General features: G+C 39.6%; 1 protein-coding gene across 9 annotated transcripts in view; it reads right to left on the reverse strand.

Annotated features, from left to right (window-relative positions):
- Window positions 1–17,264: 17,264 nt before the first annotated feature.
- The window catches only part of TRIP12 (thyroid hormone receptor interactor 12), a 79,957-nt gene continuing 72,709 nt past the window's right edge, over window positions 17,265–24,512 (reverse strand). For all 9 annotated transcript variants that reach the window (XM_055817542.1, XM_055817541.1, XM_055817540.1 and 6 more), the window contains 4 exons: window positions 21,939–22,052; window positions 20,061–20,155; window positions 19,737–19,840; window positions 17,265–18,686 (listed from right to left, as the gene is read on the reverse strand). In XM_055817542.1, coding sequence (XP_055673517.1) covers window positions 18,490–18,686; window positions 19,737–19,840; window positions 20,061–20,155; window positions 21,939–22,052 — 510 coding nt within the window. In that variant the 3' untranslated portion in view covers window positions 17,265–18,489. The remainder of the gene's footprint in view (window positions 18,687–19,736; window positions 19,841–20,060; window positions 20,156–21,938; window positions 22,053–24,512) is intronic.

Below are 24,512 nucleotides of genomic sequence, written 5' to 3' on the forward strand. Positions count from 1 at the left end.
CGCAGCGGGAGCCGCGCTCACGAGCGGCCCGGTAGGCATTCCCGGCCGGGCAGTGCCTCCGCTCGGCGTGGCCGGGATAAATGACTAGGCACCGGCGCCGGGACGGAGCGCTGCCCTGGGCTGGGCAAGCACGCTGGAAGAGATGCTCCTTGTTAGGGACATTCATCGCTTGCTTATTTGCTGTTTCACAAGTGTAATCTTCTGATAATTACTTTAAAGTTCTGTTAAGACCAAAGTGGAGGCAGATGAAAAGCCTGAAAATCAATCCTGTCATTTCTCATATTGGAAAAAAAAGAACCAAAGCCAAAACAAAACAAAAAAGCAAAAAAAAAGCAAAAAAAATCCCAAAACAAACCAGTCTGTGTATTTTCCCAATTGAGGTTATCTACCGCTGATTTTTAAAAATCTATTTATAGTTTGGTAGTCTTTTGGAGGGGTTGTACTGCCTCTGATTTACAGACAGCATCTGTTCTAATCAGTTAAGAGCCAGCGAGGAAGCCAGTCCCCATTCCCTGCCCTTCTATTCACTTGCTCCTGCAAAAGCGCCATACTCCAGCCCGCCGTAGCTAACGGCTTCCCAGAGCTCCACCGCGGAGTACAGGACAAAGTGCTACGACTTTCACAAACCTCTACGCTTCACGTACGGCTAAAAGCTGTATCACGAGCAGAAATACCGAGCGATGCGAACGGAACCGAACGCACCCCGCTGCCGACCCCCGCCCCCGCCAGCGCCGCCCCCCGCGCGGCGCCGCTCCGGTGCCGCACCGGCTCCCCCTGCTGCCCCGCCAGGGGCGACCCCTTCGTCCGAACCGAGCCCGTTTATTTCCCTCGCAGCCCCTAACAACGGTGGGCGCTGACGTTTACTGCAGCCTACAGGCGCTGTGGTAACACAAATGAAAACCTTTGTTACATATATTTGAATTAAGTTGTTTATTTGACAACTATCTGCTCCTTAAGGTTACTTGTTCTACAGATACTCATTCATCAGAGCCCTCCACACACAGAGACAAAACACCTCTGCTGTACTTACCCGACAAGTTCATCTTTTCTTTACTGATTATCATTAAATGCCATCTCTCAGTGAAATTCTTACAATTTGGAACTGAAATACTACTTACTGTTCCTTAAGCATCTTTTTGGTTGGGCTTTTTTCCCAACCAATTTTGCAACCGTAAGAAACATTCTTATTAATTTGCTAAGCTTGTGCATAAGAATGTCATGGAAAGTGGTGCCAAAGGCCTTGCCCGTGATAACAGTTACAATAACTGTTCATTCATTCTGCTGCATCCACAAGATCTGTTGCCTTGTTCTACAGGAAAATAATTTGGTTTGACATGATTTGCTCTTGATAAGTCCACAGAGGCTGCTACTTGTCTCCTTATTATCTTCCAAGTGTTCTGAAATAACTTGCGTATATCTCTCACATTGCTGTGGTATTTGATGTTAAAGCAGATGGGCTGTAATTCTCTCTGTCCTCCTTCTCAATACAAATGTTTGTCCTTTTCCAGTCTCCTAGGACTTCACCCTTCCACACAGGTTGTCCAAGATAGTTGTTAATAACAGGCTTTGGCCAATTCTCTAAACATCTTATAGAACAAGTCCTCAGAACCAGACAACCTGAAAAGATGTTCTGCTCTCTAACCTGACCCACCTTTCCTTCTGCTCAAGCTCTTTCTCCTGGCTGATGCTCATTGTGCTGACTAAGCTGACAAACTGCCATAACAAACACGATGCCTGCATCGACTGGTTGTGTAGAGCCCCTATTTTTCAATTGTTCTTGGTACCCGCAAAGGGTTCAGTAATTCTGGTCTGTATCTGAGGCTTTTCAGTAGTAAGACAATATAGATGAGTATTGGAAAAGATGGTTTTGAGACTGACAGCTAGATCAGATGATGAATTCTGTTGATGTAGTAGCATGCTATTTGCAGAAGAGAACTTTAAAAATAAGCTAGTCAGCCAGCACAACCAACAGAGCAGAACGTTAACATGGCGTTCTGAGTCAGAGCGGACACAAATATATACTCTGTAAAATGCTAAGGAAACTCATGTGATATAAGCAATGTGTGCATTTTAATCACCATTTGCATAAGGAAATATTTATCTGTACAACAGAAAATATTATGCCTACCTAATTAGCTAGTGGTTTTCCAAAATGCTGTATCTTTTTATGCGTTTTAATGTTCGAATACGCGTGGTTTAAATAATTTTATAGTCAGCTTTCCATAAACAAGTTACTAATCTCAGTGTTCAATAAGGATTCAAGCTGCCTCGTTTACACTTGCTAGAATTTTAATTATATTACCAGTCTAATAGCTTATTAGTGTGGCTTAGATAAGCTACGTTACAGCTTAACTATTTATTTTGATGGAGAAGTACTCATCCTCTAGTGGCTTGAAGGAGGTTTTTCAGAGGTTTTTTTTAATCCGTTTTGGTTAAATATTTAGCGAGGAACAAAAATCTCTGTGATTTCTTAAAAGGAAGTTATATGTTTTAAATGTCTCCCATAACAGCAATTTTTTTCTAAGTATTGATGAATTATTGTAAAACCACTATTAGTTGCATGTTTCTTTACTAGTGTAGGAGTTAATTGAGATGAGATAGTCACTGTGTTCAGCCTTTTCCGAACAGTGCCTGGACTGCTGTTTTGGGTCAGCTTGCAACCATGTCTTTATGATACTGTTTTGCAGAGAGCAGAACGGACGTTTTCCTCATCCCTCCCTCAGCTTGTGCCTGCTTTAAAGCATCTCAGGAGTTTCACTTCTGATCTACCAAAAAGACTGCGTTTTTAATTTCGTTTGAGAAATTTCAGAAGGGTCCCATTCATGCAACCAGAGTCAGATTTCCAAAATTGCCAATCGTGTTCCCAATCCCATACCCAACAGCTGCCAAAATTAAAACAAAATCCTCTGAAAATTGCCACAACTGCTGAAAATATTACTGTTTCATAAGATTTAAAATGCATTCATTCAAAATGTTTTCTACATGTATTTAACTTTCTTTTTCCAAGCACACAGTTTCTATTCCAGCAAATTCTATTTATAACTGTTTGAATGATCCACACCTCAATTTGCCAAAATATTGAAATACTCATTTAAAGAGGTAAGCAGCCCAAGGAATTCAGTAAGAACGCTCACCTTGGAAGTTGCACGCTCAGGTGATTCACATTGGAACTTATTTTGGCTGTTTGTGAGGGCAGCTTTTGGCTACAGAAGGTTAGTTTAAGTCTCTGAACAGAGATGAGGTTTTAAAAAAATACATAGTTCACTGCTATAGGTGGATGAGAGGGAGATGTTGCTTTATTTTCATATGCACCTGAATAGTTACTATTTTTCTTTTATCTTGACGCAGACTGGCAAACACCCTGCTCCCTGACAATGTGTATGGATTTTTCCTCCCTGGCTCTTGCATTTGTATTTGTTTCACTTTTCTCCACTGTATTAAGCTGTTTGAAGCTTGCATATCTTCTTCTTTTTGTTTGCTAGCTTTGATATAGGAAAATGATTATAATCATGCTGATTTGTTTACCGCTGCCAACAGTGACCATATAGGTTGTTATTTAATGTCTGCTGTTCAGGGAAACTGTGGTACAAGTAGAGAGGTGCTGATACAACCAGTATCAAGAGAAAGCTGCCCACCTGGGTACAGAAACATAATTCATTGTTAGAATCATAAATTCTTGGGACTCATAAATCATGTTTTAAGACAAAATCCATAGAGCAGAAGTTAAACTCTTATATCGGGGAGCACGAAACCACTGTCCTGTGAAAATCCATTATGCTGCTTTATCAGTGGCAGACAGACAATTCAGAAGTGGCACTATTTCCCACATCTTCACCTATTTGTTTGGCTTAAAGGAACTTTTATCATCCTATGTGATTTTTATATGGTTTTAGAACAACCAAATAAAATCAATCCCTACCTCTACACATTATAGATATTTCACATACACAAATAACTGTCAGCTATTTAAGGAGGATATTTTTCTAGATGTTGCTGGAAAAATTATCTCAATAGCTACTGCACCTTTTGCTAAAAAGCTGCGTAAGTAATTTGAAAACAGACACTTTTGAAGAGAAGATGTACTTTTATACTCATAATGTTTTTCATCACCATGCTGTGCGATACTGCAGCAAACATTGCTGCACTTCATAAAAATGAGAAATTTATCATACGAAAAGACTGATTTGGACCTGCCTTCAAATAAATAAAACTACACTGGGTAAAATCCTGTGTATTTATTGACCCACCTAGTGGGTGAAGGAAAGACTGTGGATGTTGTCTACCTGGACCTTAGTAAAGCCTTTGACAGTCTCCCACAGCATTCTCATGAAGAAACTGGCTGCTCACGGCTTGGATGGGTGTACCCTTTGCTGGGTAAAAATCTGGCTGGACAGCTGAGGCCGAAGAGTGGTGGTGAATGGAGTCACATCCAGCTGGTGGCTGGTCACAAGTGGTGTTCCCCAGGGCTCAGTGTTGGGCCCAGTTCTGCTTCATATATTTATCAACGATCTGGATGAGGGGATCAAGTGCACCCTCAGTAAGTTTGCCGACAACACCAAGCTGGGCAGGAGTGTTGGTCTGCTTGGGGGCAGGCAGGCTCTGCAGAGGGATCTGGGCAGGCTGGATCCATGGGCTGAGGCCAACTGTATGAGGTCCAACAAGGCTCAGTGCCGGGTCCTGCGCTGGGGTCACACCAGCCCCACACAGCGCTACAGGCTGGGGCAGAGCGGCTGGGAAGTGCCTGGTGGGAAAGGGCCCGGGGTGCTGGGTGACAGCTGGCTGGGCATGAGCCAGCAGAGTGCCCAGGTGGCCAAGGAGGCCAACAGCATCCTGGCTTGTATCCGAAACAGTGTGGCCAGCGGGACCAGGGCAGTGACTGTCCCCCTGCACTGGGCACTGGTGAGGCCGCACCTCGAATCCTGGGTTCAGCTCTGGGCCCCTCGCTGCAGGAGGGACGTAGAGGGGCTGGAGCGTGTCCAGAGACGGGCAGCAGGGCTGGGGAAGGGGCTGGAGCACAAGTCTGATGGGGAGGGGCTGAGGGAACTGGGGGGGTTAGTGTGGAGAGGAGGGGGCTCAGGGGGGACCTTATTGCTCCTTACAACTTCCTGACAGGTGTAGCGAGGCGGGGGTCGGTCTCTTCTCCCAAGTAACAAGTGACAGGACAAGGTGAAACAGCCTCAAGTTGTGCCAGGGGAGGTTTAGATTGGATGTTAGGAACAATTTCTTCACTGGAAGGGTGCTGGAGCACTGGAACAGGCTGCCCAGGGAGGTGGTGGAATCACAGTCCCTGGAGGTATTTAAAAAATGTGTAGATGTGGTGCTTAGGGACATGGTTTAGTGATGGACTTGGCAGCCCTGGGTTAAGGTTTGGACTTGATCATCTGAAAGGTCTTTTCCAACCTAAATGACTCTATGGTAAGTTTGAATCAAGTTCTAAGGAGCTTGTTTCTGAAAGACTTTACAAAGTAACACAACAAAACATGTTGCAACTAACACAGCTGTCACTTAAATTGTTTAAAACCTATGATGTAGATACAACAAAATAATTAAGAAAGCATGTATAGATTCTGACATTTACAGCCTTCCACCCTGTTCTTAAAATCACGACTTATGCTTTCAAATAATGCTCTGCTGTGACTACAATTTCAGTAGAGATAAAAAAAAAAAAATCTATCATTCATACATACAGTAATTTTTAGTCAAAGAAACAGAGGAAGTGAAAAACATAGAATCTTAAACAATGTCAGAATAATCTTAAAATTTTATCTTAGAATTTAATAGCTGTTTCAGTAATTTAAATTATGGCAACATGACAGCTATCATAACAAGTATTTGGCCATGAGAGCTTGAAGTACTATATCTGAAGAAGGGCTATTTTTATATCCAGTAAGTAAATGACATTTTATTTCTATGAACTTCAAGGTACATATGGCAGAGGACATATCGTCTGTATTCTGGCTGACTGGAAAAACCTACATACTAGAAGCTGTGCAGAGAAGAGAAGGATAAATAAAATAGCAACAGACATTTTACCTGAAAAACAAACAACAAAAATCATACGGTAATCTACTGAGATGTTTTAAGGCTTAATTTTTCTCTTTGTTATTCTTCTTAACCAGCAAACAAAAAGGTTTGCTTTTTTTTCCAGTTTGTCGTTATACAAGGGTCAGTACCTGGGATTATTAAGGTAGCAGCCAGAAGTAAAAATACCCTAAACAGAAAACTGCTTTTATGGGTTTAATTAGAACATAAAATTTCACAGCAAATACAAAATGAATTTATGTAGGGTTTTTTCCTTCATGCCGTTATTCTTGCAAACCTTCTTTTTCAGGTATTCATTTCTTTTCAAGTTCTTCAATTCATTATTGCTCAGCAATAATCATCCTCAGTAGATTTAAATTTTACATGTTATTTATTAGTAGGTTATGGCTCAGTCCAGGTTTGTCTTTTCAATTTCATTCTCTCCCTAAGCATTTATTTCAAATAAGAGATGTATACATGCATTTTAATAAATGTGGATCCACAAAGTACCTTGACTGCTTTATAGGTTGACTCTTCAGGCTCCCAGTTAACTCCCAGTGCTGATAATGACTTGCCACCTCTTCACCACCTTCCACTGAGGTGGTTATCCCAATTTTACAGCTCAAGCCCCAGCCCAGATTCTAAACTATTTAGACACCTAACAAACAAGTTGGATTCTTGTCTAACATCCTAAAGAAAGCTAGCGGTAAGTAGAAAACGCATCCTATAGCTCTGAACTACTGACTTACACTATAGCTTATAGCTTGCTATAGAAAACAATCATTATCTAAATTCTGTAAAAATTAAGAATAAGTGTCATATATGCACTATTTATGGGAAAACAACAAAGGCAGCGTGACAAGCACTAATACTGGAAAAGGGAACACTGTGCAGTGTTATGTGTTGTTAACAGCAATTGAAAGTTAGGGAAAAGGAGACCTGACAAATTAAAGGTACGGGTGCCGTTTGCAGAGGCAGTGAGTGCATACTGGTATTCCACACAGTAATAGAGTGAATGACAGCCTGTTCTATATGGTATCCACTGTTCTATATGGTATCCACCATTTCTTAAAATTTTTTGGAAACAAACCGGTAATATTTTAAGGCAGTTCTGGGGCAATTTTCCTTGGGCCTCCCACATAAAGAACCTCTCATTTATTTTATGGCAAGACTAGAAATATACATAAATTACAGTACCCAGTCCTCATTTGAAAGCCACAGGAGATGAATACTCTAGCTATATTTTGCTCAAAAATTGCAATCATGATTTCAATCTGAATTAATCTAGTTTCACCAGTCACCCATTGGATCTAGTTTTTCTTCTTTCCTCACAGATTAAGGAGCAACATGCCAAGAGTCATTTATGTAGCATTTTTATTTCTGTAGGTCATTCTATGCTAAGATCAAGCCATTTGTTAACATGTTTTTAGATGACCTGAACAGCTTTTAGTCACTGTATTTATTCAGACTAACATGCTATAGCTCACATAGACATTTCATGGCAATAAAAGTTGAACACTCACCATTTCTCCTTGTATAATCACTGCAAATACATTTTCTTCATGCATTTATCTCCCATTAACAATTATTGGTTTCTGAGGAAACAGGCAATGTGTTTAGCTTACCGTGGGCCTACAAAAACTTCATAAGGACTAAGCCAAAAGTTACACTGGCTTTTCTTTCTACCATAAAAATCTTCAGAAATAAATGCCAGACTGCATAAATGTCACATACACATTAACAAATAAATATAATACCTGATGTGAAGTGTATTAGTAACGCAGATACAAATAATTCTGAATTGCTTTCGGTAATCATAGCAGGATAGGTACTGTCTGGCAGGTGTTCACCTGGTCAGCTGCAGCATTATACAAGCAGGGTTGTAACCCTTGAGCCCTGAATGTCTTTAGGGACTTGGGAACACAAAATACAGACATCCTTAATCCCTGCCTTAGTATTAGAACTATTCAGTCCTTGAAGTCAGCAGACAAAGTGATTTAGGATGTATCATACTGTAACTCAAAAATGTTAGAGTGTGACTTGAATATGCCAATCTGGCTTTCGTCCGGCTGGCAGGTCCTATATAACACACTAGTGGGTGAAATCACTCCTTTAAGTTACAGTTCTGGGTGAATAAGTTATATGTTAATATTTCATGTTTCTGAAATTACTACTAAACTGTAGACATCTACAGTACTGAAAACATTGAATAACTTCCTTTCATCTTTAAGGCTACACACCAGACATTTTTGTATTAACACAGCAGTGACAATTCATACTGTCCTACCGTCTAGTATAAAACCAGAGCTATACTGTCTAGTATTTGTACTATCCTACTGTCTAGTATAAAATCAGAGCAACCGCTGGTTTTGTAAATGTCTTCTTGCTTATCTCCATAAGTGGCTATAAAGTTGATGCTCTTACATGGTTTAATAAGTGAATAATTCAAAATAGGAAATGCAAAACCATTCATTTATATTCCATGTTCAGCTTTACCTCTTTTTTTCTACTTTGATTTAAAATGTTTGTGTGTCTATTAACTACAAGGAAAGACAGTACGCTTGCAGCATTCTGCAGAGTAGAGGCGTGCATACTGAAGTCCCTAGCGCACAGGGGTTTGTTCAAGTAATGAGAAATCATAGTCATAAAAACTCTGCATGCTATCTCGAAGATCTACGTCTAGTTATCTCAACATCTTGCACACACTTTTGGTGTGTACTGCAGTGTTACAAGTTAACTTTACCAGGCAGGCAGGCGTTTTTGCTTAGGTGGTACCTCTGTAAACAAAGGTTTTACTTTTGGGAGCATGGCTGGTTGGTTTTGCGGAAGACAGGGGCAAGGTGTTGATCACTTCAAAGCAAACTGCTGCTTTCCTCAGCCATTATCAGTGTTGCTCAAAAATCAACATAATGATGAAAAACCAGAAGAACAGAGTTACCGATATTAGCAAATTCCTGTATCTGTATTTAAAAATCCTCAATAAATTGTGAACTTGAAAACCAAAGTGCTATCTTTGATTGTGTGCAGAGCAAGGGATGTCTCATGGTGTCTGGTTTTCTACTGTCACATGATTTTTTTTCCCCACTCTCCATAGTCAAAAAAGCAAGATATTAAGTACTTCTTACAAAAAAGCATATGGCAGAAATAATCTGTGTCATCCATTTGACAGCTTCAGCTATGTGCATAGGTGCTGTAGCACAGTCTCTCTGGCAAAAGACACGTTGTTTAGAAAAGCAGCAGTACAGTGCATATCTATGCTGCGCACCACCTCGCAGCAAATGGAAAATATCTAATCCCTGTAGCTCTGGAGGGGAAAGTCGCACACTGAAACAAAGCTCCGACAAAGGAAAAATGTGGCAAGCTCTGTAGAAGAGCATTTAATTTGAATTTACCGGTAAATCTCATAAATGGCCTTGACAAAGTAAGACTACTACATTGCACTGAGGATAATTTTACTGTAAAAACTGAATGAAAGGCACAGATTGGCCCTTTAGAAAGCTGTTTTGCTGATATTGTGTAATATAAACAAAATATAATCTGGAGTTCTTAACACCTTTTAAAACTATATGACCATAACATGAAGGGAAAAAGATATTATTACATAGTATTATATGTTATTTATTTAGGTGTGAACAGATGCATTTTCATGATTAAAAATCAATTAGGTATGCCTCCTAAAAGACATAACAGAAAGAACCATAATATCTTCGATAAGAGTATTTATATTGACAGCTAACTAACTGGAAATGCCTAACTCTGTTTAAGAATTATTAAAAAGCCAAAATCATTGCTATTAAAATAACTTACTTCCCTTAGATAACAATGAAATTAAAGTTTGTTAGATTTTATTGTTTTCTTTTCTCACAAGAGATTAAAAAGTAAATCCCTGGCAGCTGGTAACTTTTTTGCTCCTATTCCCAGACTGGGTAAGAGTTCCAAGATACTCTATTTACACTGCGTTCTGTTTGATGCTGTACGTAGAAAGAACAACAAAAAAAAAAGCTCACCATTAAAGCACAAGAGAGGGCAAAAGGCAGGCGTTGCAGAAAGACAACACAGCACAAAGGATACAGCGAGATGATACCAACCATCACAACAAGCCATAAGCACAGATGGTGACTGTTGTTTATCATGATCATTTCTGGGGTAAACATCATAGCAAAGAAGCTTTTGAAAGAAAGGCAGCTGAGGTAACCTGAGAGTATGTACAGGTGTGAGATGAAGAACAGGAGAGGGAATAAAGGTTCCTTTTTGGAGCATTGAAAAATAAGATCTTTAACATGGTGAAGAAAAGGGAGCTAAGAAATACATGTAGAGAGAAGAGATGGTTGACACAAGCAAAGCAGTAGACTAAGAGTGGTCTGCATACCTGTCCCTTGAATGTGAATAAGCAAAGTTGCCTTCACTAGTAAAAAAATGAAAACGTAAACAAAAATGCCAGTTATGTCCATTGAAAGATGTACATGGATGGAAGAGGACCTGTTAAGCAGAAAGCATCAACGCAGTCAGATCCAGTACAGATGCAGGAATCTATTTTTGATGCCAGACTGACAGGGAGAGTGATTATATTTAAAAAAAAAAAAGTATGAAAAAAAGTTGCAGCTCTTGGAAGAATGATTAAAAGCCTTATTTTGGACTTGGAGATATTAAATGTCTAGACATCAATGGTGTTACGTCAAGACTGGAATTTGGTCAGAAATAGTCTGCTCCAGCACAGAAGAATAACACCTTTAAATCATTACTATGAAGGTAGCAGCTGAACACATTTGAGTGCAAGATTACTGAAAAATAAGCTGCAAAAGGAGAAAGACAGGAAAACAAGAATGAGGGACAGTAATTGTAACATATAACATATGTAGCAACAAGGATAACAAGATGAGAGTAATGTATAACTATATAAAGTTGGCACTGTACAGTCTCCCCCTATTTTATTACTAATACTGCTTCCACATTCAAGCTGAAGGATTAGTTGTAAAGCTGTCCACTCTGCCTGCCTAATGCAACTGCTCTCATCCATCACTTACACCCTTACTTTTGAAAGGGGTATCACATCTATGAGATCAGCGCTGCTAGAGAAAAGGCAGGTAGCTGCTGAGTTAGTATCAGCTTTGTTAGGTCAGGAAGTACGTATGTTCCTCCTATAACGTGCTGCCTATCCAGCTGTACCTCCCATCATTCTTTTTCCACTGGCATTCCTCAGACAAGTGTTTTTCTATGAAACTACATTAACAAATATTGCTTGGTTAATCAATAAATACCTCTAACCAACTAATAGATACATAAACCGAAATCTTCCTAGATCTCAACTAGTTAATAACTTCTTGCTACACTTTTTTCTGTTTATGCTGTTATGGACATACAGGATCTAGACCAGCTCAAAAACAGGCATCCCACAGCTCTCAAAAACAACACCAAATTTCACTGGCAGCTGGAATGTACAATGGTCTCAGAAAAATGGGCATCCGATATTAAATGGCATCTTATCCTCTGTTCCCCTGTCTGTATTCCCTTGCCCATATGTTTCACGGGATCAAGTCCAAATTAATCTGTTCATAAACTGCACAGTGAGCTTTTGGTAGAAAATGTACTTTGTAGGTACATATTACTAAAAATTTGCAAGAACACAGTACAGCAGAAGGGTAGTTACATAACACGATCATAAATATCTTGAGCATCATCGTGGACATGACCATGACCGCTGCTGTGGTCGCTCACCTCTCTGTACTCATTTTTCAAATTCCACATATGGGAAGGGAGTAGAACTTTTTCCTGTCTTTCACATTTCACATTCCTGATTCTACCTAATTTCTCATTTTTAGAGCACTTTCAGGATGTTATTTTTGACTAATACCTGTAAGAACTGCTCTTTCTAGAAAATCCTGTACATTGAATTTTGGCATCTCTCCACAACTCCTGTCAAAACATGTTAGCTACTTACTCTGGAAGAAATTGGATATGACCAGCTACATGCTAGGACACAGAAATATAACAGCTTCTGAACCCAGGTAAATGCCACTTGAGCCAACATTAAAAACAGAAATAAGATGCCAGAAAAACTTTTTAATGTTGAAATCCTTTTAAGAAAAGTAGAATTAATTTAGGCTTATAATTTTCAGTCCTCTGGAGATTACTCATAATCTGCAGCTGCAAAGACCCATGTCATTTCCATTAATTTTATAGGAAAATTTAGAAAACCTTTCTCTCTACATATGAATTTCTCCCATTGAACTTAATTAAATTGATAGGACTGATGTAGCACAAAACAGCACAAGAATATTTAAGATTGGTACCAACTTTTTTGGTTCTCTGTTATCAGAAGATGCCTGCACGCAGTTTTCATTTTAAATTCTAAAGATGCCTAATTTTAGAATTGCAACATGTTTTAGTACAACAAACAGATTTAATACAGTTGGGTCTTAAAAAACCCAGGGAGACTGCACAATCTGTCCTCTGGGATCCGAGGCAAAGGGAAATAACCCCTTCTCCCGACCTGCCAGCTGCGCTCCCGTCGATGCAGCACGCGCCGGCCAGGCACAGCGCAGACCCTGCCCAGCACAGCTGCACTCCGGCCACCTGCTCCCTGTACCTCTGCCTTGGGGTCCAGCAGCAGCAGCTGATACCACCAGCTGTAAGCTGGGCATTACCCATCTTAGAACTCAGTGTTCATAAAGGTGGAATAATTTGGTGTTTGATAAACGTTTTAAAGAGGCTTTTCCCCCCTATTTTGAATAGCATTTATGCTTTTAGTGCCCCACAACAAGGCTTGCTCTTTTGCATACCAAAGAAATACCAAACAACTGTAGGAAACCTTTCTGAATTATTAGTAACATCAATACTTTCAGTAAATTCAGCATGCCAAGCTACAGACTGAAGACATAAAGATTAAATACAGCCACTTGCTTGAGAAGCATAGCACAGACTATGGGAAACACTGGCTTCAGGAAGAAAATAAGTCAGGTAAGAAATTGTCATTGTTTAGCCAGTGTCTCACCAGTTTCAATACGTAGAAGTAATAACATGTGAAAAAAAGGTTGGAAGAGGCTGGGAAATGAAGTGCCACCTCCTAGACTGTCTATTCCTGGGTCTCTGGAGGAGGAACAGCAGACCTGCAGCCAGGCCAGGTCTGTGTTTAGCCTAGAATATCTTGGAGAGCAGCTAAAGGAAGAGTAAAGCCACGTACATGGTGTTTGCCCTGAATACTCCATTTCCCATCATTTGTAACTCAGGGGCCTCTGAAAACAGACTGAGTTCCACTAAATTCTGTTTTTACTCCTATAACCCATTTCATCAATGCACTACTAAGCACCAGTCAAGGTTGCCGTCTTCCCTGAAAGCACAGGTTTTACTTTACCAAGGATCTATGAAACAGACCCTGCTCCCACCAGAAACAATTATCCTAAGCACTGTCAACATTAACCTCATCCACCACATGAAACAGCCACCAAGAGGCCATGGGAATAAAAGGGAACCAAAGAATGGGAGGACAGGCAGAGCAATGAAGCAGGAGTCCGGGTGTAGCTCCCAAGTTAAATCCACAAAAACACTGTTGAATTTGCCACAATTTCTACTGCCAATTTGTTGTAGTTTTCCACACTAGGACAGAAGTCTTAAAAATCCCATCTTCCCTTCCTGTAGGATCCCACCACCCAGGGTGTTAAAAGCAGGCAGCAGCCAAGAGCACTCCAAGGGCAGTTCATGAAATCTCACCATCTTTCCTCTCTACCTTTCTCTCAGTTGTGTATTTGGGGAAATAGTTTGAGGAATAGCTGTTGAGATGGGATAAATGCATTTTTTTTAAGCATCAACCTACCTTGGCTTTCAGTATACATGTATTGCATTTAAGCTTACCTTTACAAAGGAAAGCTGCTCCTTCCACCTCTTCCTGCTGTCAGACAACAGGGCAAGGCGGCTGCCGTCCCACAACTTTTCCCCCCCGAGCTTATTTACCACTGTCTTTAATGGGGTCTCAGCAAAAGCCACAGCCCAGCAGTACAGAGGGGCAAAACAGGACAGGGACAGACAAGGCTAAAGAAAGAAAAAAAACCCCAAACACAAACCCACAAAAAAACCACCACCTAAAAAAACCCCACAACACACATTACCTTACCCCAACACACTGCTTACAACTTGACCTGGAGCTGTCCCCTTAACTACAGGACGGTGTCCTAGAGTCTGGAATTCCACGCACACCCCTTATTTGCGTGTGTGGCAGGGGGAGTGCGTGTGGTGTGGGTCCCTTTTCCCTCCTTGAACCGGGTTTCCAGAAGCCGCTGCCACACCAGATCTAGAGCTATCAGGAACTTCAGCGCCTTGAAAATACTGGCCGCATCTTCACCGTTTCCCCTCCCTTCATGTTCCCCTGTTTACGGTTCAGGATTTCATGCCTCCCCAGACACATGCAGCAAAGGAAGAGACCCCAGACCTGTCCCTCCTCCAGCTCCAAAGCAGGTTGATGTCCCAGCCATACATGCACACTCCAGCCCCAGGAGACAAGGACACAGCATTCCTCCAAAGGCATCTTCTACCCCAGTGCACTGAAGCAGTTATTCCTGGAACCATTCGCTATTAGTCACTGGCAGTACAACGATGAAATTTCTTTCCTATCTCCTGTGTAAACATGCATTAATGTCCTGGTAAAGTGTGTGTGACTGTGGAGCTTACGCTGGGGCACTGGGGTGGGGTAATAACTACTCCTCATAGGGCAACCAGCTGTACTAATCTGAGAAAAGCTACTACAAACATGATGCCTTGTGAGAGATAGAGCAAGCTGGGAGTACACAGCTGTGAAATTCCTGCCAGATCACAAGAAGAGATCATTCAGCACCAAGGTTATCCAGTTCAAGCTATCAAGAAACTAGGAAAGTAAAGTATCAGACGGGACAAGCCCTGAAAAGGCTCAGCTACCGCTAGGATTTTGCCCCCCTTCCAAACTTTTCATTCCAATCCATCTCAGAATCTTTTTCTCTGTTCTGCGAACAGCTTTACCTATAGAAAAGCATTTTAGCTTGGGGGAGGCACGTTCACGTTACAAACGAGGCATTTCTATCCCCAAAGTCAGGCAGACATCCAAGCTCCTGTTAGAAAGCCCTCTGCGGAGGTACAGCTTCCCAGGTGATGGGAGCTGGCACTGCTCGTTGGAAGCCAGGCTGCCGAACGCAGGTGGGGAGGGCCCAGACACCCCGCCGGTGGCACAGCAACCTCCAGCAGTGGCCAGAAAAAGGGCACAAGTGATGCAGGCACCTGGAACGGCATCAGTGCCCGCCCTCTGCTGAGGAGGTGGGTGCCAGAGGTCAGCGCAGTTAGGGAAAGGAGAGAGAGAGAAAAAAAACAAAAATAAAACACACGGCGGGGGTGGAGGGGCAAGGAAGAATCTAGGCGAGTCAATGATGCAAGCACTCAGCATGTGAAAATTTGAATATCATGAGTTTAGCAACGGGCACGAGGATTTTACACATACTTGGAATTCATTCTTGTACATCTTCCTACGGAATACAAAGTAAAGCAGCACTACAACTGACTGATTCGTGTCAAATGTGATACTGCTTAAGTGTTCCCCTACACAAGTTTTCTGTGTAACACAAACACCTACACAAAATAATAATAATAATAATAAAAAAATCACTGCAACAAGTTCAGTAGCAGCTATCAGTGCTCAAATAGCACTTTTTTCCATGAATGATTTTTTGCTGCTCTCATTAATCTGGGACACGAAACTCATCCAACAGAGTAAGTAAAGGCTGGTGTTCCCTAAAATCAGTTGATTGTACCATGTTAAAAAAAAAGCCCCTCTATTTTCAGAAATGGGACTTATTGTACCTTTTATTATACCTTCTAAGGGCATACAAAACAGTTCAGTACTAAGATGACTACATGTTCTTATGAGGGCTCAACAGGCACCTGCACACACCCATGATTGATTTTAGCGAGCTTTTTCCCTTAAACCAAAATTCCTGAAAAGAAGGAATTCTTATCTTACCCCACCCTTCCACTTGTTCTCAACTACTCTTAGATACTACATCTTCGTTTGTAGGGAAGTATTGCAGTCACGCAAACTGTGACTCTTCAATTTATTCTTACAGTTTGCTATCTTAACTTATTAAGCCAGACTGTAGCACTTCTAGGACACTAAAAGCTGCCCTTGATAGGAAAGAAGAAGAAAAAAAAAAAAAAGCGCATCACCTGAAAGGGTTTCATTCACTTTAAGCCAACTGCATCCTCAGTCTGTGTTGAAAATGACAGACAGCACAACAAAAATCATCACCACAGGTACCTGGTTTTTCCTTCCTTTTTAAATAGTCAACCAACAACTTATTTTCCCACTGAAACAGTTACACAATGGCTATACATCAAATTTGAAAGCTCCTCAAAATTTCAAAGTTGATGAAAGCCAGATTCTAGAGGGAGACAACATGGGTAAAAAAATATCAATACACGTGATATTTTAATACAAAATATTAGCTTTTTTCTTTTTTCTTTTTACACAAGTCAGTTTTTTTTAAAATATAGAACCTTAAAAAATGAACAAATTGCTATCCACACACTATAAACACTTTGTTGTGCTCAGTTTGATCAAGTTATCAGAACAATTTAAACACCAGTCCATAGTTTAAACACTGCCTTGAAGTTTTATGAAAACTATGCCGCACTGTGCACTACCTTTATTATATGTACAGTGTGAAGCACCTTCTTTCAGTTTTAATACGACAGTAGAAACTGTTCAGTTATCAGGTTCTTTGTGCAAGGATTTCACATTCTACTCATGCTCAACGACAGATTTGCATTACATTTCAGTGGCACTGGTATGAGCAACCACATGTAATTCTGTTAATGTTCACTGGAAGAATGTCCATTACAAATTCTGGAAGTACAAGTTCTTCAGCTAGATAAAAGAAAATTTGTTAGTTAGGGGAAATACTAGCCTGATTAGCCAGAATTTAACAATGTCTAAGCACTGAAATGAATTTTGATTTCTCAAAGTTGAATAAAAGTAATTAACTATCACATTTTCATAGAGATTAACTATGTAGCAGGTACATCTGAGGAATATTTGTAATTGCCCATTTTTTGAACCCATAGAAAGGAAAAAATTTCCGAGTTGGAGGTCTTAAAAGGTCTTGTTTTAGTAGTAAATCATCCACAAGTTGCAGGCTGTTAGCCAAGTAGATTTAGGACGATTTACTTGCATTAGAATAATTTACACAATTGAACTTTATGCATACAGTACAAAACTATGAACAAAAAGGTGAAGCAAACTTTTTTATTTATATTCAGGTAAAAACATTAACCTGATGAAGTAAATTATTGCAGATTTGAGAAATCAGCACATAAAACAGTTGGACAGAGCATTGCTTACAGGTGCTTTATCTGTGTCAAAAGACAAAGGCTGAACTGTTTGTTCCAAGCTAGTGCTGGGGAGAAAAAAAAAAAAAAAAAAAAAAGAAAAAAAAGAAAAAAGAACAAAGAAAAAGCTACAAAAGTAACCAGGAACTTAGATCAGGAACAAGAAAACTGTTTACTCAAACAGGGAATGAAACAACTAATTTTCCTTTTAAAAAACTTTACATCAATTCAAAATGCTCTGGCCTTACCACAATACACACTGGCCAGCCCAAGCTGTGGACTTCAACTACGTAAAAGAAATAATTCTTTCTAGCCTCTAGTAAGAGGCTTTTGCTGCCTGAATCACTGTGTAAACAGCTCTAGAGTGTTGACTGGTAAAGACTGTCGCCATTATATCCTACCACTACAGTAAAACTATGCTATAAGAAAGGTTCTACCTAGTTACAAAGGCTGAATTATATTGACAATATATATTTGATTTCAGTAAAATTTAAATTATCTTAATCAGAGAAAGAGGCACGGAGCAGATAAATGCCCGTGCTAACCAAAACATAACAATTGTTGAATGTTGCACACAAAAAGAACCAAGTGAATTGCACATCAGACGATACATGAGGATGGGTAAAATTAGAGGCAGGTGAGGGTACACAGAACTAGTCTACTAAACTAGATTCATCAAATACATGGTGTAATTTAATTTCTGTACTTTAATTTCTGTACTTATGTACAAAAGTTGTCTTTGGAGGAAAAACTTCAGACTTAGCTAGATGGATACACACAGCCCAGTATTAAACTGCACAGCGACATTTATTGTTCCAGCCTGGAAAAACATCCCTTTTTAAATTTCACACAGCAAAGCAAGTTAAAAACTTCACTCATCAAATAAATGATAATTTAAACAAGAACTTGCTAAAGAAACCTTGTCACAACAACTTTTAGGGCCTGATCACTTTAAGTCCATAGGGGCCTTTAATGAATATCAACCAAGTGTCTTTGTTTATAATCTGCAAGCCGTTATTCTACAACAAGAAGGCGTAACACGTTTCCTTGACTCAGGTGATATATTTAGAAAAGAATCAAGAGTTTCTCTTTTGCTGTAACAGGCAGACATTGCATTTTTCATTGTGATCAGGAAAGATGGAATGACTGCTGCCCTTCTCTCGCAGCTATCAAGAGTTTTTCACGCATTATCTCAATAGTTGAATAGTCCGGCAATTTGAGATAGTTCACACAAGTCATTACTGAGGGTAAGAAATCATCTGGATTCTCTGTCGACTCAAATGTCTTGCGTACAATTGTCAAGGGAGGATTCAAACTTCGAAAGCCTGTAAATGAGAAACAGCATTCAGAATCAGGTTGTTCGCCCTGAAAACCCACAGTTAATACTGTAGACATCCAACAGTGACAGAATCGTGTATCTCGCAACTTTTAAAAATGGAGATTAAGAAGTCTGTTTAGAATATGGCTTAATAAGGCCATGTAGCAAGGTAAAAACTACTTAAAATCCTGTCTGTAGATTAGTTTTCCAAGATGAGTTAGAAAAAAAAAGAAATAAGCTAGACACATCTACTTCTAATTCTGTTCTCTGCATGTATAAAAAGCATTATGGTTGTAATAGTTTTGGTTTGGTTTTTTTTTTTAAGAGTTTGTTTGTTACATGCACATTTTCTAAGATTCTCAGAAATAATCTATGACCGTGGTACCTAGTTTTTTTACTTCAGCTAAGGTTTTTACACTCCTAACCCTAATCCTGTCTGCATCGCCTCTCCACAAAAAAACTCTAAATTTTTTTAATTTTTTTTTTAATCAACTCTTTCCCCCAAACCCCAAAGAACAGAAGTAACAGAACAGATGCATAAATTCTGGTTTTACTAGCAAAGCATTCAGCTGAGAACACAGGAAAATGTTTATCGCTATGCTAGTATTGTCTCCTTTCCAGACAGGAGATTATTGTTTTCAGGTAGCAATGTATCATGCTGTTGTTGTCACAACTTAATGCACTTCTAGCCAAGGAATAATAACTTAATGCACTTCTAGCCAAGGAATAAAGTATTACAGGTTTTCAGGGTGATTTCCCTCCCCCCCCCCCCCCTTTTTTTTTTTTTAAAGTTTTGAACTACTTTTCGCCTTCCAATAGGTTATCTGGTAACATAAATTAAACCTGAAAAGAGTCAACTGAATGAAGCATCACGAGATCAACACAAAACTTACGAGAATTCTACTTGAAGACTACCCCACCACTTCTGAAACTAATAACATCAAACAACCTCTAAAATACAAAGTATTTTTTTCCTATACTGAAATAATCCACTTATTCTGAAAAACAGAAATAACACTGACTTCATATACAGCAATATGTAATGAACAAAACCTACCTCCTACAGGCAGTCTGGGGCTACCCGTCACAAACTGAAGAAACAGTCTTTGCTGCTCACTATCAAAGCTACTGAGAATTTCAAAGAGATACTTCACTGCTCGACTAAGGAGGGAAAAAAGCAAACTTTCATTTTGTTTATAGTTAAAATAATTGCATCAGTTTCACATTCAGTGCAGTATGAATATTTTCAAATTAGTTTCATATACTGTTATTCAAGCTACAGTTACATTCATTATATATATCAAAATAAAATTACATTCAAGATGAAATACATATTTTTCTAGTGCTAGTATTTATTTCTTAAACACCACCACCGTATTACCTGTCATGTGTATAACCGTGATCTGGCCTGCAACATTCCATTAAAGTCTTTGCATCCCAAGTGTCTGTTTTACTGCCGCACAACAGCTGCTCCAACTATAAAGTTAAAAAATAAGGAAGTAAGTTTTCCCCTTTGTAACCTGAGGCAGAACAAGTACTGTCCATCCTGACTACTGTTACAGCGTTCTACTTTCTGGAATGGTTTGCTGCAAAACAGTCTCAGTCACCCCAAATAATCCTCCCAAATTCTTTGACTGCAATAGCTTCATCGCAGTGACAGCCTCATCTGCTGAATCTGCCTTTGCACACAATTCACTACCACATGAGAAGCTGAACACAGCTCTAGAGACAGTCCTAACAAGCAATTTACACTGGAGAACCAAAAGTGCCTTAACTTTTTGGAAATCTCAGCATTTTAAAGAAATCTAGGGAAATGGGAAGAATAAAGTGTTTACACTTGCTTTTTAGAGTTCTGAGCTCTTCTTATAAAGGGAGAAAAAATAATCATTAGACAAAGATGGATCTGTCAAATAGCAGTTTTGTACTTAAATTCTTTTGCCTGTTACTTCTATGCATTCGGGCAAGCAGAGATGACAGGCTACAGCCAAAACACTGAGCACTTCTAAGGGCATCCATCTATGATACAGAAGAAGCTGTAAAGCCCCATTTCAATAAAACTGTAATTTTGACACACCTAGCTGTTCTGTTCATGAACAAAAGAATTTTACCAGCTCTTTATAATAGTTTACAAAAGGTTTGTAAAAAGGTTCAAATGGCTGGATAGCTATCAGCAATGGAACATGAGATCACACACATGTATTCCACCACGGGAAAGGTATAGGATCTCTCTCACTACCTCTATGATTTAATTTTGATCAAGTGTATTAATAGATTAGCAATAGACTAGTGTCTGTATTTTAAAGTTCCCAAGCAGAAGTAGGCATCAAACCATGCCAAACAACAACAGGACAGAAGAACAGCATCACGTATGCCACAAAACAGAGAAGAATGGGTAAAACACCAGAGAAACTAGAATAATCTGCCATTTTTACTAGCCTTAAATTCATTGCCGAAAAAAAGGTAGTGATACTTTTAAAAAGCAGCACCAACAGAGGCACAAAGAAGAATCACTATGAGCAGTTACAGATCTCAGCTTTAAGAGACTCACATCACAAAGCGTCAAGAACAAGGGAGTGACACAATGGCTTGGCTAACATACTCCTTCAGAGCATGCTTAACATTTTTTCATGAAGTTAAAGGTATAAGTTTATGAAGGTAAGCAAATCCCTTCAAGGTACAGTCTTCAAATAAACTTCCTAAAGGTAGAGTAATAAAACGTTCTCTCTTCTAGTCCAGACAACCATAATTGTGTCTCAATTCAGCCCACTTAAAAATGTAAGAATTTTACAAGGAAATTGATATAGTGGGTGGCGAGAACAAGACCAACTATCCTTATTCTTCACCCCTCTATCTGAATTTCCTCTTACTGTCTAAAGCTTCATTAAAGAACTAAAATGTTTTTTTAATAGACTGTCCAAGGTAGCATCCATGTCTGTGTCTATAGCTACTATGAGGTACTGCAATACAAGGAATTAAAGTATCCATACCAATAGAGAGCCTACATATATAAATTTAAGGACTACCCAGAAAAGCTGGATACACTGAGTCTTAAAGAAAACTGAGCTGTTCATGATAAAAGCATCAAATAACCACCGAACACAGAAAACTAAGTATGCAATTTAAAGGACATCAAGTTTTACTAACATGCATCAGACACGTAATGTAATCAGACCGTCACAAATGCACTGCACCCAGTTCAGACTATCCACACATACAGATACAAGGTTATAAAAGAATCGGCAAAAACACGTTTACCAACCTCCTCAGGATAGAAGTACTGAAGATGACTGAGGGGGAAGACTGATTCAAATCCATCTCTGAATGAGTCAAACTGTCTGGCAACACCTTCATTTAGTGCCCAGAATATAACCAACTGCAGGGAGGGAGGAGGAGAAAAAAAAAAAAAAAAAGAAAAAAGTCATTTGAACGAAAGAAGCATGGAATGATCGCTACTGTACAAAAGCCTACAGCTGCAGAAAAAAACCTGCAGAAGCCTAGCCCTATGGTCACTGTAGTTGTGGCAGTGTTTGAACTTTGATTCATGGAGCTGCTCCATCCACAGCCTTGCCTCACCCTGCCTTAATTCATAAGCTCATACTGCTGCATGTGTGTAAAGTGCAGTCCTGCTGCAATGCAACAGACAGCATTTGTTGGGGTTCCTTTACAATTCTGTCACGTAGCCTGTCATTGCAAATTGAACCCCAAATGACTTTTGCCAAACAACCCCATATTTAGACCACTAAGCATGCAACTCATGCAGAATTTAAACATAATGGCCTTTATTTTTGATATAACAAGGTTAATATGTGCAATTCAGAATAGCTGGTTAAACTGAATCTATTTAACAAAATATTTTAAAACAAATTAAACATTTATTAGGTGTTTTTAGAAGCCTAACACAGGTGTTCTCTGTGTATATGGATATCCATTTAAAATTCAGCAACTGAAACAGAAATCCTTAGGGCATCACAGGCAGTATTATATTACTTTCCCCATGGAAATATATAGGTCCCTTTTCTAATACATTGTTACAAAAAGTAACTTTAGTGGTTTTGCTATATTTAAAAGCTTATTATAAGGATATATGGGAAAGAGAAATGGCATCATTTCATGTTACTGGGATTTGGTTAGGAATCATAAGGCAAACAACAGTAAGACAGTAAGCTTTTTGTGTCTGGTGGGTTTTTTTGTTTTGATTTTGTATCTGCAGTTACTCCCTCAGGACTAAACTCACCTTTCAAAGTGGGCAGCACATACTGGAAGAATGATCACCAGGGGGAAGGAAAAGGACATGACACAAGCAAGACCAAGTTTCTTTTAAATCTCCTGCAGCCAGTATTTCTCCACTAAATTAAAAAATATATTATACATGGCATATTGCATGCCAAGTTCAGATTCTTTTGTCAGTTAGTGCCACTGATGATTACACTTGCCTTGGATATCCCTCAGCTCTAGCAGGAAATGAAGGCTGGCTGTAGAAGATACATTGTCAACACACAGCTACTAGCTTTTAGATGTGTTAAAAGCTCTGACCTGGAATGCTGAGAAAAGCTTAGAGACATCTATGGATGCATCTGAAAATGATTAAAAACCTCATCGATACTGCTGGACTCCTGAACTAAATATTTAACCCTTTCCCAATAATTGAAGAGTTACTTGTTCCAGAAAGCTCTCAGATATGAAAGTCTATTAGGATCTGTTGATAAGCTTTCCGATAAAGGAGTTAGGCATTGAATTTAAGGTAAGATACCCCTACCTTCACACATCAGGCTGTAATACTGAAGAGGAAGCTAGTGAACATCAGCAGCACAGAAGGCTGTTCTGTAACGCAGAATACTCTATGGCTATCCTAGCAGCAGCGTTGCTTACTTAGAATTGTGATTACTTTTTACGACCAGGAGTGTGTGGCAAAATAAGCTGCACTGTATTCCTGTGGATTCAAAAAGGAGATCAAATTGCTAGGCAAAAAAACGGAATTTTTTGTCCACAGATTTAGAACAAGCAAGCTGGCCTCCTTTTTCACAGTACAGGGGAGAAGGGGGCAGGGAGAAAGAATGAAGTCTTTCACTATACTGGTAGCTGAAATGGTTCTACTTTCTGATAAAGATAGCTCCTGTGGGAACCATCCGTGGCAGGGGCGGGGGGTGTGGGGTGAGTGGAATGACTGCAGTAGAGGCATGAATAGTAACAGCAGGATATTCAAGCTTTATAAACTACTCTTAATGGTAATCCACACACAACATTTTAATGAAAATGACATTTTCAAAAGCAGAGCAGCCGACCCACAGGGAACTGTACAGGCTAGCTGATAAATACACTGTTTCTAAAGTGCAATTCATCATACTTGTGATACAGAGGACACTAATTTTCTTTCTGGAATCTCTTCTATTTCCTTGACATCAAGTTTGTAATGCTAATCACTGAGATATAGTTTAAAGTCTCCTCTATAAGGCAGGAATATAAAGACAAGGATAGAAAAATTGCATCGTTGCCCTTTCAAGAAAATAGTCCCAAAAGTTGTTTAGAAAGACGCAGAGAGCAAGCTTTCTGTAGTGATCTGCTGCTCCTTTACCATGCCAGAGGCTTGCAACAGGACAACTAGAGGACATTTGAGATGCCCATAAGCCTTTCTCAGTGTATCAGATACCCGATACGTTACCCACATGAAAAAAAATGTGACTGCAAGCTGTATGAAAATCAGACTTGAAAGCAACCTTGCTCAGCTTCCCTCAATAAACAGAGGCTGCAAATACTGTTTCTGATGAATGATGGTTGTTGGCACAGCCCTTCTGTAAGTCTGCAAACATCTTTATATCCAAATACCTTCAACTGT

Source organism: Falco peregrinus, chromosome 12 (genome assembly GCF_023634155.1).
Source record: "Falco peregrinus isolate bFalPer1 chromosome 12, bFalPer1.pri, whole genome shotgun sequence".
In the NCBI taxonomy this organism is placed as follows: domain Eukaryota; kingdom Metazoa; phylum Chordata; class Aves; order Falconiformes; family Falconidae; genus Falco; species Falco peregrinus.